The sequence below is a fragment of the Astatotilapia calliptera genome, chromosome 16 (assembly GCF_964374335.1).
Source record: "Astatotilapia calliptera chromosome 16, fAstCal68.1, whole genome shotgun sequence".
Classification (NCBI taxonomy): domain Eukaryota; kingdom Metazoa; phylum Chordata; class Actinopteri; order Cichliformes; family Cichlidae; genus Astatotilapia; species Astatotilapia calliptera.
This window is the reverse complement of record NC_137437.1, coordinates 32,888,482-32,904,549: the sequence shown is the minus strand read 5'-3', so window position 1 is coordinate 32,904,549 and position 16,068 is coordinate 32,888,482. Positions and strand designations below refer to the sequence as shown.

Here is a 16,068-nt window from a genome sequence, read left to right as displayed (position 1 = left end):
ATTCTGGATTGTAGATGGTATTAACTATTATTTATAATGAGAGAAATGGATTTTAAAAAGCTTCCCATCATCAATTTTATATTTATGTTAACTATTACGATCAGAGCGTTGGCCATTTTCTACTTATCAGTCGAGCATACCGTACTCATTAGGTTTCCACTCAAACAAACAAACCCTACACGAAGCGAGATGACTGAGGCCCGTTCTGTCTTTTTTATCACAAATTTGTTGTTCCTCTCTCTCTGTGTGATCTGCAGACACTAACAGGAAGTGTGGAATGTAAGATGGCTAATCAGCTGTAAAATTTAGAAATTCCTTGGCAAGTGCTGGAGCAAATTTATTTTTTAATCAGCCTTGTTTATTTTAAATGAATATAAGCCAGTGCGCTGAGAGCGAGAAGTGTTTAAGATCCCTCCTGCTGTAATGGTAGGACGGGCTGTTGACCAGTCAAATATGCTGCACTGCTTCAAATTAATCCCATGTTGGGTTTGTTGTTGCTTAATGAGGATGCTGGTGTTTCCATCCCCTTTATGATCTAGGGTCTTATTTTGCGGTGTGCGGTGGGCTTCGGGTCTTGGACCCACAGACTTTGTGCCATCTGCAATCACGCCTTTGACTGTGGTTCACATCCATACAGCACACAGTAAGAGGCTGAAGGGGGATATATACATATCAGAGAGGGTTGTGATTATAGTTGTTTTTTTTAAAGTGTCAGCTTCTGCTGCAGCTGTGCTATTCACAGACAGGCAGGGATTTTTCTCAGCTTAGAATGAGCCTTTGGGGAGGTGCACTCCTGAGGATGAGCGAGCCACTTATAATAAAGGCAGTGAGTCTGGTTTACCTCACTGGACAGAAATCAGTGCATTTCCTGCTATTTTTGGTCGTTTGATAAACAAAAACCTATCAAGATTTCACAGTATTGAAAATAATACCCTAGGGCGCTCTAAATATCCTGGTTATTAAGCTTGAGTAAATGGAGCCCAATTAATAAAACGCTTTAGAAAAATAATTTAATTAGAATGCCAGTGATTTTCCTTTGGCTCACAGCGAAAGTGGTTCGAGAGGATAGCCTGCATTTACAAAAAACCCTGAATACCTTAACAATCCCAAAGACACTCTGGGAATTCATATTGTTGTCTGCACAGCGCAGAGAGGCACAGCCTAAGCCCGCACTGCCACAGAAGTGCAGATGGCGTGTGTTTTATTGGTTTTACTGAATTTGTATAATGATGGCAGAAACTTACAGTAAAAAATTAATTGTAAAAAAACAGAGTAATTTGCGGTATACGACTGCATCACTTGTTATAGGATGCGATTTGAGTTTTAATTCGACTCCAGCTCACATCATAAATGGTTACATTGTGTCATGAAATGTAACACAGCCATGACTGCTTTGCAACGTGCTTAACTTTTACTAAAAGAGAGAGTTGGAAAGGAGGTTTTATTTGAAAAATATTTTAATCCAGTATCTGATCATAACCTGAATGAAAAGTCCCAACAGACCAGTTTGCTGTACTGTATGTGGAGCAGTGGTGTAGTCTATTTTACTGTAGTAGGCATACTCCCTCGCAGTAATGTATACGCCAATGATGGAGCAGCACCTTATAAACACCAAACTCCCTAACACCCAGAATATACAGGCCAAGTGAGATAGATGTCCCACTTTTTCAATAGCTGTAATGGTCTGACAGCTGTTGACATCCAACATATTCTATAACAATTTACGAGTCTGAAAGTCTACAATAACTGGTCGTAAACTAACTATACTCTTATTTGCATATAGTTATTGACTTTCAGTGTGTAATTCCAAATGCTTATATCATATGGGAGAATGCTGCTGTTGTAGAGCACTAAAGAAGCACCAGTTGCAGCATTCTGAAATTATCGGCCGGCGATGGCCTCTTATTCTTGGTTCTTTAATGAGCTAGTCTGCAAACTGCCATCTTATCAGAATTGAGGTGGATTACATCTGACAATGTGCCGCTCTAAACAAGTGTAATATATCTTTTTTGACTAGAACTAGTCACAAACTGTTCAGTTTTTAATAGTTTAATGTCTGCTTGAAAATTGAAGTAAAATAACTGAGTAAATTAGCATAATAGTTAATTCCATTATCATGTTTCTGTTCATTTGCAAAACAAAACAAAATCACTCAAATAAAAGTTCTGTCAAAAAATCCTTCCATCCACCATTTTTCTCAACTGGTTATCCAGTTCAGGGTCGCAGAGGGGAGGAGCCTATTGTAGCTGTCATAGTGTGAGTGTCACCAGTCATCTTCACATTCACATCCACACCAATTTCAGAATCTCCAATTTATAATCTCGCATGCATGTCTTTGGAGTTTGGGAGAAAGCCAGAGCGCCTCGAGACCCCTGCAGGTTCAAACCATTTTCTAGGGTGCAGCCAAGGGTTGGAAGGTCTTGGGTACGACGGTCTCGGATCTCATCTCTGCTTTTTGCAGATGATGTCGTTCTGTTGGCTTCATTGACCCATTACCTCCAGATTGCGCTGGGCAGTTTGCAGCCAAGTGTGAAGCATCTGGGGTAAAAAATAGCATCTCCAAGTCTGAGGCCATGATTCTCGGCCGGAAAAGGGTGGAGTGCCGACTACTGGTTGCCCTTGAGTTGCTACCCCAAACAGATGAATATCTTATGTAAGTATCTTGGGCTCTTGTTCATGAATGAAGGAAGAATGGAACAAGAGACTGACAGATGAATTAGCACAGTCATCAGTGATGAAGAAGCTGTTCCAGTCTGTTGTGTTGCAGAGCGAGCTGAGCATGAAAACAAAGCCGTCAGTCTATCAGTTGATATAATCCCACCCTCACCTGTGGTCAGGTTATCTGGGTGGTGATGGACAGAATGAGAATGGAAACAAATGGTGGAAAAGAGATTCCTCTGTAAGGTGTAGAAGCTCAACCTAAGAGATCAGACATTCGGGGGGGGGGACTCAGAGTAGAGTTACTACTCTTCCACAACGAAAGGACTCCATCACAATGCTGTGGGCATCTGATCTGGATGCATCCTGGGCACCTCCTAGGTGAAGTGTTTCAGACATATCCTACTATGAGAAGTCCCTGGACCGACTCAGAACACATTGGCTTGGGAATGGTTTCGTATGCCCCCAGAAGAGCTAGAGAAGCATGAGAGGATGGATGGATGGATGGATGGATGGATGGATGGATGGATGGAGATGTCACATTGTTATATACAAACATTTTTAGTTTTTAGTTTTCCATCTTTGGGTGTGATCGTACAGCTGAAGCACTCAGTTTTGTAGTTGTTATGCACACAGACTACTCTGTTGCCTGAACTTTGATCAGTACAATGCTCGTGTCTACCTGCCCATTTTCTTTGTGACAAAAATATAGCCCAAAAATAAAGGAAAGGGAGGACATATCCTGGGGCATTTTAAGCAGCTACAGAGAAATCCAGGCATCTTCTTGGTGCAGATGTGGTATAAAGCAGTAAATCATGTAGTACTACACCAGTGATTTGTGGGGATGTGTGGTTACTTTGTAGCAGCCTAGTGTCATTTGCATGTAACTGTGTACAAGTGTGCGTAATAGCTCGGCGCTCTGGTGTTGCTGTGCTCTAATCATAAACTGCAGATGTATCAACATATCTGTGCCGCTGCCTTCGGATGGCTGCAGGGGAATCATGAACTGAAGCAGAAACTTGAAGCAGCTGCTGATAACAGACACTTTAAGAAACTCTCACATTCAATCATAGATAAATGCAGATGGATTTACTGGCTTTCCTGCTTCATCCATGTTCATTTATGATGTTGAATAAAAGTGATCAATTTAAATGATTTATTATTTTTATTAACCCTGAAAGCCTTATCCTGTTATTACTGCGTATTTGCTGGAATTATTAAATTTGTTATTGTTGATAAAATCTGCAAAGTGACAGCAAAGCGACAGACACTGCAAGTCATTCTGTGCCAGCTCAGTCAAATCTTTATAAAAAAACATATTATATGTGGAAGGAGGAAACTATGAATTATTTAAAGATTCGTGCAGTGTTTGAGATTTTTAAGTTGGTATTTACAGACAAAAAAATGTCATCAAATAAATTGTAATATTAGCAAACATAACTAAAGTAAATACAAAATACAGTTTTCAAATGATGATCGACTTTATTAGTAATTTATTAGTAATTTAAATTTAAAGTAAAAGCCCCCTGAATGAAATAAGTCATTGTGTCACCCTTGACAACTGCAACTGCTAATGAGTCTTTCAAATCTCACAGCGATGCCACATTGGAGGTGGTGAAGGTTAAACCAAAGCATCTCCATCCGATTTAAGTCCAAAACCATCAGTTTGTTGAGTCATTCAGACGGAGAGCTGTGTGTTTCAGATATACATAATCCAAGTTCACTTTAGTTTCAGGGCATGAACTGGTGGTCGGACAGAGAGCAGTTGTGGCAAGTCCTCAAGATCCTGAAGCAGCAAAGCAGCTCGCCAGACCACCACACTACCACCACCATGTTTGACTGTTGGTATGATGTTCTTGTTATGAAGTGCCGCGGTAGTTTTATGCCAGATAACGGAACTCAAACCTTCTAAAAAGTAAAACTTTTGTCTAAACAGTCCACAGAGTATTTTCCCAAACATATTGGGGATCATCATCGTCTCTTTCTTGTGCTGAATCATGAACTCTGCAGTTCTTGTGACCTCCTGATTCAACAGTAGGCTGCCTGCTCCTGAAAACGTTCACCACTGTTTCAGATTTCTCCAGTTTTGGATAATGGTTCTCGTCATGGTTCGTTGGAGTCCCAGAACCTTAGAAATGATTTTGATAGATGTGAGTTTGCTTCTCTGCTATTCTTGAGATTGTAGGACTATGAATTGCTTTTTGAGATTGTTTAGCCCGCTTTACTTTGTCAGAAAGGTTCTATTTAAGTGACTTCTCAATTCAACAGGTCTGGCAGTGATGAGGCCTGGGTGTACCTATTGAAATTAAACCCAGCTTTGCAAAATATGTGGATAATCACAGTTAATTCATGATTTAACAATGGCAGCAATTAATTTTTCACACAGAGTCGGGTAGGTTTGAAGAGACTTTTTTCCCTTAATAAATTAAATTATCATTTCAAACATGTATTTTTGTGTTAACTCAGCTTACCTTTGTCTAAAAATGAAATTTATTTGACGATCTAAAACATTTAAGTGCGAAGAAATCAGGAAGAGGGCAAATATCTTTTCATGTATGTGTTCAGGTCGTGGCTTATGATACAATATATAATGTACCAAGTCAAACATCTGGGTCCATTCAAGAGAGAAGCTGAAAGTATATTATGTCCCATAATGTTTTTTTTACTCAAGCCGTAACCTCCAGGACTGAAAAACGAATCCAATACTCTTAGTTAAAAAAGCTCGCTATCTAGCTGGAAATTAAGTATGATCATTTGTGGCCCTAAATAACAAAACAGTCACAGCTAAAATTCTCGAAGCTGTTTGAAAATGGTAGTAGGTGGGTTTAAATACATCCATCTACTATATACAGTCTATGTTTTTACCGTCACAGAAGAAACAGGTCCAATTCTGTACTGAGAGAGTGCAGCATTTAGTTGCTTCAGCATTTAACGTTGGAATTACGGACAATTACAAACTTTAGAGCATTTTCCTTTTTTGAAAATAAATTGATGCTTTCACTGTGTGTATCAAGCTGTCACTCTAAAACCAGAGTTCATGCGAAACCGTGAATTCTGTGCACCCCTGTGCCCCTATTTTGCCGACAGACACACCAGCTGAGAATTGGCCACACAGGTGCAAATTTCATATTCATACAGGCACACAGAACACACTTAACACAGGCAGCAGAGATATGCATTTACAAAAAGGCACACTGAGGAATGATATTAAAACCCACCACCCACACACCAAGCCAGTATACATGTGTGCTGCTCAGGTCTGCCATCTTTTACAGCCTGATAGTGTAGCAGCCAGGGGGTCTCGGTGTCTCTCGCTGGCGCTATCTCTCTCTACTTTCTCTCTAACCTCGATCATCCCAGACGTTCTCTTTGCATGCTGAGCAGCCAGGGAGTGCGGAGGGTCTCTGCTGCCCCCTGATGGCTGTACGAGGCAAAGTCTGTATCTTAATGTGAAGGAAAGCGCAGCGGTCTCTGTGGGAGTGGTGCATGTCTGTGACTGTGTGTGTGTTTGTGCGGTACACGAGTGTGGAAACCAAGCACAACCCCCGAACAGAACAAGGTTGCAATGTTCATCTCGTACGCTGTCAGGTCGAAGGGATAGAGAATGTGAAGCAGGTTGTGTGTTTGTGTGTGTGTGTTTGTGCCAAACAAGGATGTGCAGGTGTTGGTGGGTAACAACCTCCCCAGAGACAGGAAAAGCAGGTAAAGAGGAGATGGAGGAGAAGGGGAGATTAAAAGGGGGACTGTTTTAGCTCGTCTCTGAGGACAAAGATCATCTCCATTAGTCTTTTGTGTGTGTTTGTGTGTGTTTTCCCACTCAAGGTCTACACCAAGCTGGCAAAACCTGTAGTATTATGCTGCCGATTGCATCCGTAAAAGACTACCTCTAAATACAAAATGCTCTAAATACAAAAGGGTTTTTGTCTGTGTTACCCCACATGTCCTTGTTGCCAGGCTGTATCTGACACACAAAGGCAACAGTGTAGCCAAGCTTGCAACACCTGTCTTCATTTCTTTTGTATCAGGTTTTTTGGTGAGAGTAACAAGTTCAATAAGATGTTTTGGGTCATTGTTGTTTGGACTCTAATTTACACTTTTGATATTTGCTGGACTTTTTTAAATTCTGAAATAATTTTGGACTAAACGTAGCAAAACAAACTTGTGGTATGAACCCAGCATTGTTCATTTTGACTTCACTTTTTTGCAGGGTGGTGAAATTTGGGTATTTTTTGTTTTGTTTTGTCAGATGTCAGAAAATACCCTCGAAATAAGCGCAGAGGTATCAACCATACAGCCAGTGGGCTGGAACCATCCAGCCAAACATCTGGCCCATTAGAGAAGGCTGTCAGTCTCGCCCCAGCCTGAGGTCTAGAGCTCTTCACAGCCACGCTAACATGTTTTCAAGTAGGAGCTGGTGTCATTCAAAGCAATATTTGGGACTCAGGGTTTGACACACGTTCAACACCCATATGGAAAAGATTAGTATAAATTAGATATGTTGTAAAATGCACATTGGTTGTGCATGTTTTCAAGTATGTTCTAGCATGTATACATGTATACCTGTAGTATTATGCTGCCGATTGCATCATACCCTCTAGCATGTATACATGCTAGAGGGTATGAATCTTTGTGAAATTATGATTTATGATGTATTTAAAATTGCTGTGGCTTGCTGCTGTCCAACTTTAGATCTGTGATGTGGTATTTCACAGTCACACCTTGCCTCCCAGTAATGCTATCACTGTCTTTTCTTTGAACGTGTCTGGAAAAACACTCTGGACCCAGACTGTTTATACATTTGAAAACTAAGTTAAGAAAAGACAAATGAATAAATCTCTCAAAACTAAGTAAATTATATTTCTTTAAAATGTGACAAGGATGCCACCAAACAGGCTTTCTATCCATTGTTTTCAGAGTTTGGTTGTATAAAGATGTCAAATGCCTAATTATAGATAGCAAAGCTCAAACTGTCACACAGTATAAAAAATGAGACAATATCATTGAATACATAGAAACTGAGCTGTGGAAGTGGGCATACTTACTGCTGTCATGCTGGCAAAGACCCACACAGGCACACCAGTTCCACACAGAAAGGTGTGTCTTGTCTCCTAACCACTCAACCAACTACGTCACCCAACTTTGCACCACCTAGGTTTTCCATGTTGACTCGCATCCAAGTACTAACCAGCTCACCAGCTCACCCGACCATAACCTGCAAGCCAAAACCCTGTGTTTGCATCTTTGTTTTTCAATGTGCACATTTGAAAATGCAGATTCTTTAGCCTCCACCAGGGGGCAGCACTCTTAGCAAATTCCTATGCACAAAGAAAGCGCTACAAACAACAAGTAAAGTGATGAATCCAAGGAGCAGGTGTTCTTTATAATGACAGAAAATGAACTGAATGTAGAAAAGCTGGGACCTATTGCTGCTTTTGCATCTCTTATTCTGTTGTTACTGATCTTTGTAAGCGGATAGTTTATTAAATATATGTACCTATGTCCTTATTTACATCAAAAAAGGACACATTTTAGATTTTCTCTTTTTAAGATGGTATGTGGCTTTTCTTGAAATGTGGCTCAAGTGGCTTGACCTACTTGGGATGAGCTAAATGAGTTTGGCACCCCAGATAACAAATAGTTAATATCTATCCACCCCGAAGATCATTTCCTGAGAAGGTTTTCTATAGATTTTCTATTTTCTAAAATAAAATCTGGATTTTATTTTTGTCCTAAGGTGTCAATGACAGCTCGAGCGCCACAGCTCCCCACAGCGAAAGCTTTGATTAATCGTTCAGTGTTTGATTTCACACACTGATACCAGCGCCGCACCACAAGATGGATGTATCATGACCGAATTGCATCATGCTTTAATTATAGTCCCTGCAGTAACTGTTCTTACATTCCATTATTCCCTGAGTGTCTTCCCTATTAATCTCCTGATATCAGAAGCTTGTAAGAGAAAACACAAGGAGCCCAACCTGACCAATCGCACTACTTGACGTTTTCATCTGGTTGCTTTCAGCACTTCACTGTGGCAGCTACATGTGTATGTTCTATACAGACACACAGCTTAACACACTATCTATAATGGCAGCATTAGTATGCCCACAGGCCTAGAACAAAGAGAAGATTATGCATTTTTATGCCGCTAACCGCAAACCCCATCAGTCATGTTCATCTGAACAGCTACAGCTAAGGAAAAAATCAAGTCACCACACTGTCACAGAAATGCGGCGTTCCACCGCAATGTCTTTATCAAACACTCGGTGACGTTTCAATTAGAAATGCTAAAAATAATGAACCTGTCACTCCGTGCACAGGAATGACTCGCTTTCTCTCTCACTTTCCCCCCACTCTTGTGCGTTTGTGCGTCTGTGTGTGCGTGATCTCAGCTGTCATTCGGGTTTTAGGGGCCCCCATTGTGACATCAAGGAGTACAACGTCCTCTATGTGGTGCCAGGCTCCGGCAAACTGCACTATGTCCTCATCGCCTCTATCATCGGAGCACTCCAGGTGGTCATCATCTGTGTGGTGGTGCTCTGCATTACCAGGTGAGTCATGCTCGAACACACACACATATACAAAAACAGCCTACTAATGAGCCTGGGAGCAGTGTTTTCCATGTTGTGTGTATCTGGGAGTTACAGACTCCTGAGCATGTAGGCAACAGCTGAAAGGTCACCGAGGTTTTGGGCACACATAGAAAGTACTGTCACGTTCTCAGGGGGCACACACACACACACACACACACACATATCTGAAAACCTGCAGGTGTGTATGCAAGCACAGAAACCCACACATATCTGTATAGTCCAGCATGCACACACACACAGACACTTGTGTTTTAACATAAGCATTTTGTATTCACTATAAAAACCCACCCACACTCAGAGCCACAAACACACACATTCACATATAGCCTGCAGCTTGTCTGCCTCTGGCTGACCTAAGCAATTTATGACATTTAATAAAAGATTTTAAAGGAGTTTTGACCGAGACAAAACTGCTCCTCCGAGCAAAGGAGGGAGGAGGAGGAGGGGCGAAATGAGAAAGTGGAGCAGGGTGAGAGGGTAAGGAGAGGAGATAAAGAAGCAAAGAGAGAATTTATAACACGAAATACAGCGACAGCAACACTAATGTGTCCTGCAGCGTAGCGATATCCATTTAACACAAAAACATACTTGAAAATTCTTCTACGAGTCGAAAGGAATGAACTTCCAAGCGAATCGACGCAGGCGAGCGTTTCAGCGGTTACTGACTCGCTCCGTCTCTGTCAAGCCGATCGAATTTGCGCGTCATTTGTTGCGTTTTATGAATGTTGCTGGAGTTTTATGTGATTTCTGTTTGTTGTAAAGATTTGCCATTCAGTTAAAGGACAAACAGGGGGAAGTGGAAAAGGTCATCCCTATGCTTTGCCTCTTGTGTAAGAGATTTTGTGACATCTTGGAAAAGGTCTGTTCAAAAGGACTTCCCTGCAAAATACCATGTTTCCACCATTTTATTTTTATTATTCGTTACTTCTGTCTTATAAAATGAACAGAACAAACAAGGCTTTTATAACTTGAACTTCTTCTGTGGAGCCCAAGCCCTCTGGTTCCTATGAAATTGTTGGCAAAGACAATATTTTGTTTGATTTTTCAAAGATGAAGATGTTAGTCATTTCCTACAAATTCAGCATCTTATGAAATGCTATTTTCTGTTTCTGTTAAAAAAGAAAATCATCTCTCTACAGATTGTCCTCTCATTTTCCCGCTACAAAAGTCTCAAACAGGTGTTCATCTGATTTGTTTTCAGATGCTTCTTTTGTTTTTGCAGCAATAAGTTTTGCAAGCAATGCTGAGTATTGCTGAATAGCATGGCTATGTACTCAGAATCACACGGAGTGCTTTGGGTTGTTTGGCACCAGAACGTCAGGCACAGATCCTTTGGATGCTGTGGGGTTGCTGGGTGGGGCTTCCATGGATCGGTCTTTTTCTGGCAGTCTAATTGGGATCAGAGGTGCTTGAAAGTCCTTCCAATGCCCTGGGATCTTTGTTATGTTCCCCATTTGGAGGTGAATGCGGCATACATCAGTGTAGCTGCAGTCACACAATCAGACACAGCTGAAACAAATCGCAAAGAGGCTGCTCAGTCTCCAGTTGTCAGGGAATACATTTCTCCCTAGCAACCTGTGGTTGCCAGGGGGCCACTAACTGGTCCCTGGCGTGACTGGAGCTTTAACAAATTTCTCAGTGACTGCCAACAACCACTCGCCAATCGATCGCGGAATGCAAACCTTTCAGTAGGTGTGACTCTCCGGTCTCTCGGCCTGGTGGATGTGGCCTTTGGGGGTTGCACGAGTCAAAGAAGCAGGCACATGAATCCCAAACTCAGACTTATTAACAGTGAACCTGAACATATGCAACATAAAAGAAAGAAGCAGGCTCTAACTGTGATTTACAAATGTGTTTTTCTTCATGCTTGTTTAAGGTTACAAATTAAGCTTTACTTTATTTTTAGTATTCTTTTTTTAATACTCAATTTGTTGGTGCTGTTACATTCTAAACTGTAGTCATTTTTAAAAAAGGTGATTTTTACTCATTTTTCAGTCATATTGCGTGTATCATGAATTCTTTTGGTCATTATAATCGTGTGCTAACATCTGTGTCCCTGACAGGTGATTTACATGAAAAAGGTTTGGGACCTCTGCTTTAAAGTATTAAAGCAGAGGTATTGTATTGTATTAAAGCAGCAGTCTGCCATCCATGTTTCTCCCTTTAAAGTCTGAGTTATTAGATTAATATTAAAACAGTAATTCATCTTCTTCGTGATTTTGTGTTTCAGGAAGTGCCCACGGACCAACAGGATCAACCGGCAGAAGCAGAACAATGTCCACTTCAGTTCAGAGAATACCATGCGCGCCTCCACCCGACTGATCTGAGCCCAGACACACCAGACAGAGTCCCCTCTCCACGTTACGGAGCACTGTGGCGTTAGATGTTTCTTCCCCGCCCCCAAGTAGGCCAACCCTGAAAATTAGCATCTGCTTCCCATCACTCTTCGCCCTCTCTCCCAGTATGAACTCAAAGAATGTCCATGGAGGATGGTGGCAAAGCAAAGACAGAGCTGGCACACAAGTGAGGTGACAATGATTACACATTGGAGAAATGCTGTCATCAGTCACCGCCGCCGCCAGCCCCCTACCCATGCCCATGTGTCTCCTTGCACCTTTTTCTGAAGGTTTTTCCTGAAAAAAACTAAACAAAACACGAACTATGAGGACTCGGGAGGGGGGGGGTGCGGAGGATACTGAATGTGTGTGTGTGTGAATGTGTATTAGATGTGTGCACTTTGGTAGAGGTGGGCTAGCTGTTCTTTGTAGATGAGGGGTACAAAGCAAATCGGGGTAGTGCAAAGCAGGGTATCTGGCTTTTAATGAGGTGTGTGTTCAGCCTGGGAGGGGGGTGGGGGGGTTTGGGGGCTACACGTGATGCCTTGCACCTTGTGTTATAGGAGACCTTTGACAGAGGGCACAATGTTATTATAGAGCTCTCTGTTCGGTTGTGACGATGACGTCAGCTACTGTATCTTGGGTTCTATTTCCAATAGTTATTACTACGTTGTCTTGATGGGGTAATTTTTCTGTAAATGTAAATAAATAATTTATATCACGAAATGTAACATATTCTGTGTCGGTCTTTGTCTGTTTTGAAGCAATGACATGTTGGTAGTGTTTATTAGTGTCATAATCATAATCTGTATCACCATCCATCCATTTTTCTCAGTGTTTTCCTGTTTCTCCAGGGGGATACTGAGGCACGGTGAGTTATTGGTTTACACCAGTGTCCCCCTTCCAGGTGGAAATGCCTGGAAAATCTCCAAGGAGAGAATGCCTGTGGCATCCTGACTGGATTTTGGAATCACCTCACCTGGCTCTTTACGACATGAAGCAACAGTCTAGTTCCACACCTACACACATCACTCTTACCTTATTCAGACTTAGTTAAAATAGGCCAGTTTAAGTCAATTTTAAAGGATGGATTGGTCATACACATACTGCATATGATCTGGATCTCACTTTTTCTCATGTGACAGTTTCATTTGTGTGATTGTTTTGTGTCAATATGGGATGGATATAGGTATACCCCACTTCTGGCCCTGTGGTATAGCTGAAGTAGACTCTGCACACAGAGCTCATGGCCATCGATGGAGGCTGGAACTTACATAATCTCAGAGATTGAAAGCCTTACTTTTTGTTTTAGCTGTTTCTTCATCACAATGATCCGAGTTACTGTTGACATCACACCAATCTGCTCAGTCAGGGAATCAGTATCATCAGGTAATCATCAGTCAGGTAAGGTTGGGAGACATTTAATCGCCTTCTATCCTTAACAGTGAATCCACCATTCTGAAGCATAAGACCAAAGCCACAGGAACTCAAACCAGCTGCTTCACACTCAGCTGTACCACATAGAAAAAGTGACACAAAAACCTGTGCTGTGTTTGCAGTTCTATAGGATGAGTAAATAGTAATCTGCAGTAATGCAGATCTTGTGTTGGTTTGTTATGATGAACAGAAAGCTGAGCACGAAAGTGAAGCTGTAGCTTCACTATCAGATCAGCATTCTCACCCACATCTATGGCTGCATGTGGAGGGTAGTGACCAAACAAGTTGACAGGTTGAGGAGCTCAGTGTTTTGAGAGGGAGTCAGAGTAGACTACTCAACAGTGCAAGTTGAGGTGGTTCAATGCATCTGACTAGGATTACCTTCTGGACACCTCCCAGTTGAGCTGTTTTGGGCATCTCCAAATGGGTAAAGGTCCTGGGCTAGATCCAGGACGTGCTGGTGAGATTATGTCTCTCAGGTGGAGTTGGAGAAGGTGGCTGGACAAAGGAGGCCTGGGTATCTCTGTCCCCACAACCCAGACCGGGAGAAGCAACAGAGGATGGAAGGCTAAGTTGCCAGTTCATACTACTTTATATTGCAGGGTAAAGAGGTAAAAACTTTAATATTAAGACAAATCTGAGCATGTGCCTGTCAAATGTGGGGAGGAGGAACTTCTTTTTAAGTTGACCTCTGAACTGAGCTCAGGGAGGAGCAGCTGTCCCTGAGGAGAAAGGGGGAAATGGCATAGAGAGATTTAGGGTCTGCATGATTTCTTTTGGTTTGGCTTCCTTGTATAAAAGCTTAGATTTCCGTGAGTTATTGCCCTTCCATTATTCAGATGTCACTCAGATGACTGATAACGGTGGTTTTGATCGACTCATCAGAGGCTTATTCGTGCAAATCAGCTTGCAGTCATTATTCATCTGCCTCAAACTTCCAGCAGAACATTGCTCACTAAGCAGCACTGTGATAGCAGGAAACATCAGAACTACAAGAAAGTGTCAGAAGTCCGATTGTAATTCCAGACTGAAAGTTTCTAACTTGGTAGTGCACAGAACTCTGTAACACTGTGGAGACTACATCAGCTCTATCTAAAACACAAGCAGACAGATCAAAAATGAACACACCGACATCAATACATCAAACTCTGATGAGACAGAGAAAAAAGCCATCACACAGAATTAAAGAAAGATGGCAAAACACTGTGAAGTGCTGATGGGTGGAAGGATCTCTAAACTACCTTTCAAGAAAGTAATAAAGACCTGAGGTGGGGTAAAATAAAATGCCTTTTCAGCATTAGGATAACTATAGAATGAAAACGGCGCTTTGCTTCTTAGAGCTGAACTCCCATGAGGGGAAGCAACCCTCTGCTTTGCATCTTTGTGAAGCAGGGAATTTAAAACCCCAAACACAGCTCAAAGCCAAATTTTAACATAAAGCCTTTTAATTTTTTTTACAGTTACACTATAAGTCATATTGGAATTATTTTGCATTGAATAAATTACATATCTATGACTTTCATAAAATTTTATTCCACGCTATATCTGGTATTATAAACTAATTAAAAAGTTTATTATTTTTTTATTAAGTGAAAACTAGATGATCACAAAGTCAGTTAAACTTCAGGAATATCAGTCTGCTCAGTTAGGAATCAAAACATCTTTGTCTCTGGTGCAGAGTGCCAAGTGTGCCCTTCAGTTTTTTGAGGAGGGTATTAATTTACTAAATTACTCTAAAATCTGAGTTTTAATTAAACACATATGGTAAGAAGGGGATGCGGTTCTGTAGTAAATTAGGCTCCACCCACCTTATCCAGCCACAACAGTAGTACTATGCAGTGCTACATCAGCTACTGACACATGAACATAATTACTGATGGTGTTAATTACTCTTACATGAGTTCCTTTCTGCACTGAATGCATTTACTTTTGATACGCCAACATTATATTAATATACACTTACAATGAATTCAGTGCGAGTTTGCTCAGCTGTTGTTGTTGGGATTTTTTTCACCTGATTCCTAAAACTAAACTATAAACTAAAACTAGGAGAGAAAAAATATTTTTGTTACTTTTTGTTACTGTGAATATATAAATATGTATTAAGTGTAATTATTATTTATTTATTTATTTTAGTTGTGGTCAGTTTGATCAGAAACTTGGTGAATCTGCTTACTGAGGAGATGACTTTGTTTCACGTGTTGTTGTATTATTGTAAAATTCTGATCTTCTCCATTTTTTTCCATTGAATCACCAATTAGATAATAAAGGACGAAAATAAACCTTGAGTTAAAACGGGCACTTTTTAAAAACTGTTTTAACAGTAACAGGTAACCACAGTGCAACAGGTGTCAGCCGCCACCAGATGGCGCTGCATTCACCGGAACTTGACCTCAGCATGCGCCTCTTCTGTACACAGCCGCGTCACAGATGCGGTAACATCACTGAGAAAGTGTGTGTTTGACGAGCTGTGCTAAAAAGTGGAATCACGGACTCATCAGAACTCATTTCTCATATCGAAACTGTTTGTGTAGTTGTCGTGGCCGAGTGGTTAAGGCGATGGACTAGAAATCCATTGGGGTCTCCCCGCGCAGGTTCGAATCCTGCCGACAACGAATTGATGTTTTAAAAACCGGTAATAGGGACGTGAGGAAATCATTACTGCTTACTAGAACCGCTATGTTTCTCTGTCATTGTATCAATTTCACGGCACCTGTTTGACATTAAATAGTATAAAACACTGGCATTACTAATAACCTCATTGTAGGTGCTGTTCTATTTAAGCCCAGAGTTCTAATAAATGTGATTAGTAACACCTGTCTTTATTTATGTCAAAACGTCTGCTGCATGGAAAAAGGTCTGTTCGAGGATTAAAGCTGATTTCCTTTGGACCTGACTCATCCAGTCACGATTAACGTGTAGCCTTCTTGTTGCCTGTACAGATGATTTAACTGTGTCCTCCATATTTGAGGCTTTTACAAGTTGGGGGGGGGGGGGGGCGTTGTTTATTTGTTTTTGTTTTTTTTTACAGATATCTAATATGA

The 16,068-nt window shown here is 41.2% G+C and overlaps 1 protein-coding gene and 1 non-coding gene across 2 annotated transcripts in view; both read left to right on the top strand.

Moving 5' to 3' along the window:
* tmeff2a (transmembrane protein with EGF-like and two follistatin-like domains 2a) overlaps positions 1–12,318 on the top strand; it is a 134,286-nt gene extending 121,968 nt beyond the window's left edge. The window contains exons 9-10 of the mRNA XM_026145780.2: positions 9,051–9,209; positions 11,482–12,318. Of these exons, the coding sequence (XP_026001565.1) occupies positions 9,051–9,209; positions 11,482–11,578 (256 nt within the window). The 3' untranslated portion in view covers positions 11,579–12,318. The remainder of the gene's footprint in view (positions 1–9,050; positions 9,210–11,481) is intronic.
* Positions 12,319–15,557: 3,239 nt separating this feature from the next.
* trnas-aga (transfer RNA serine (anticodon AGA)) lies at positions 15,558–15,639 on the top strand. The gene has a single exon. It is a non-coding gene; the product is annotated as a tRNA-Ser (tRNA).
* The last annotated feature ends 429 nt before the right edge of the window (positions 15,640–16,068 follow it).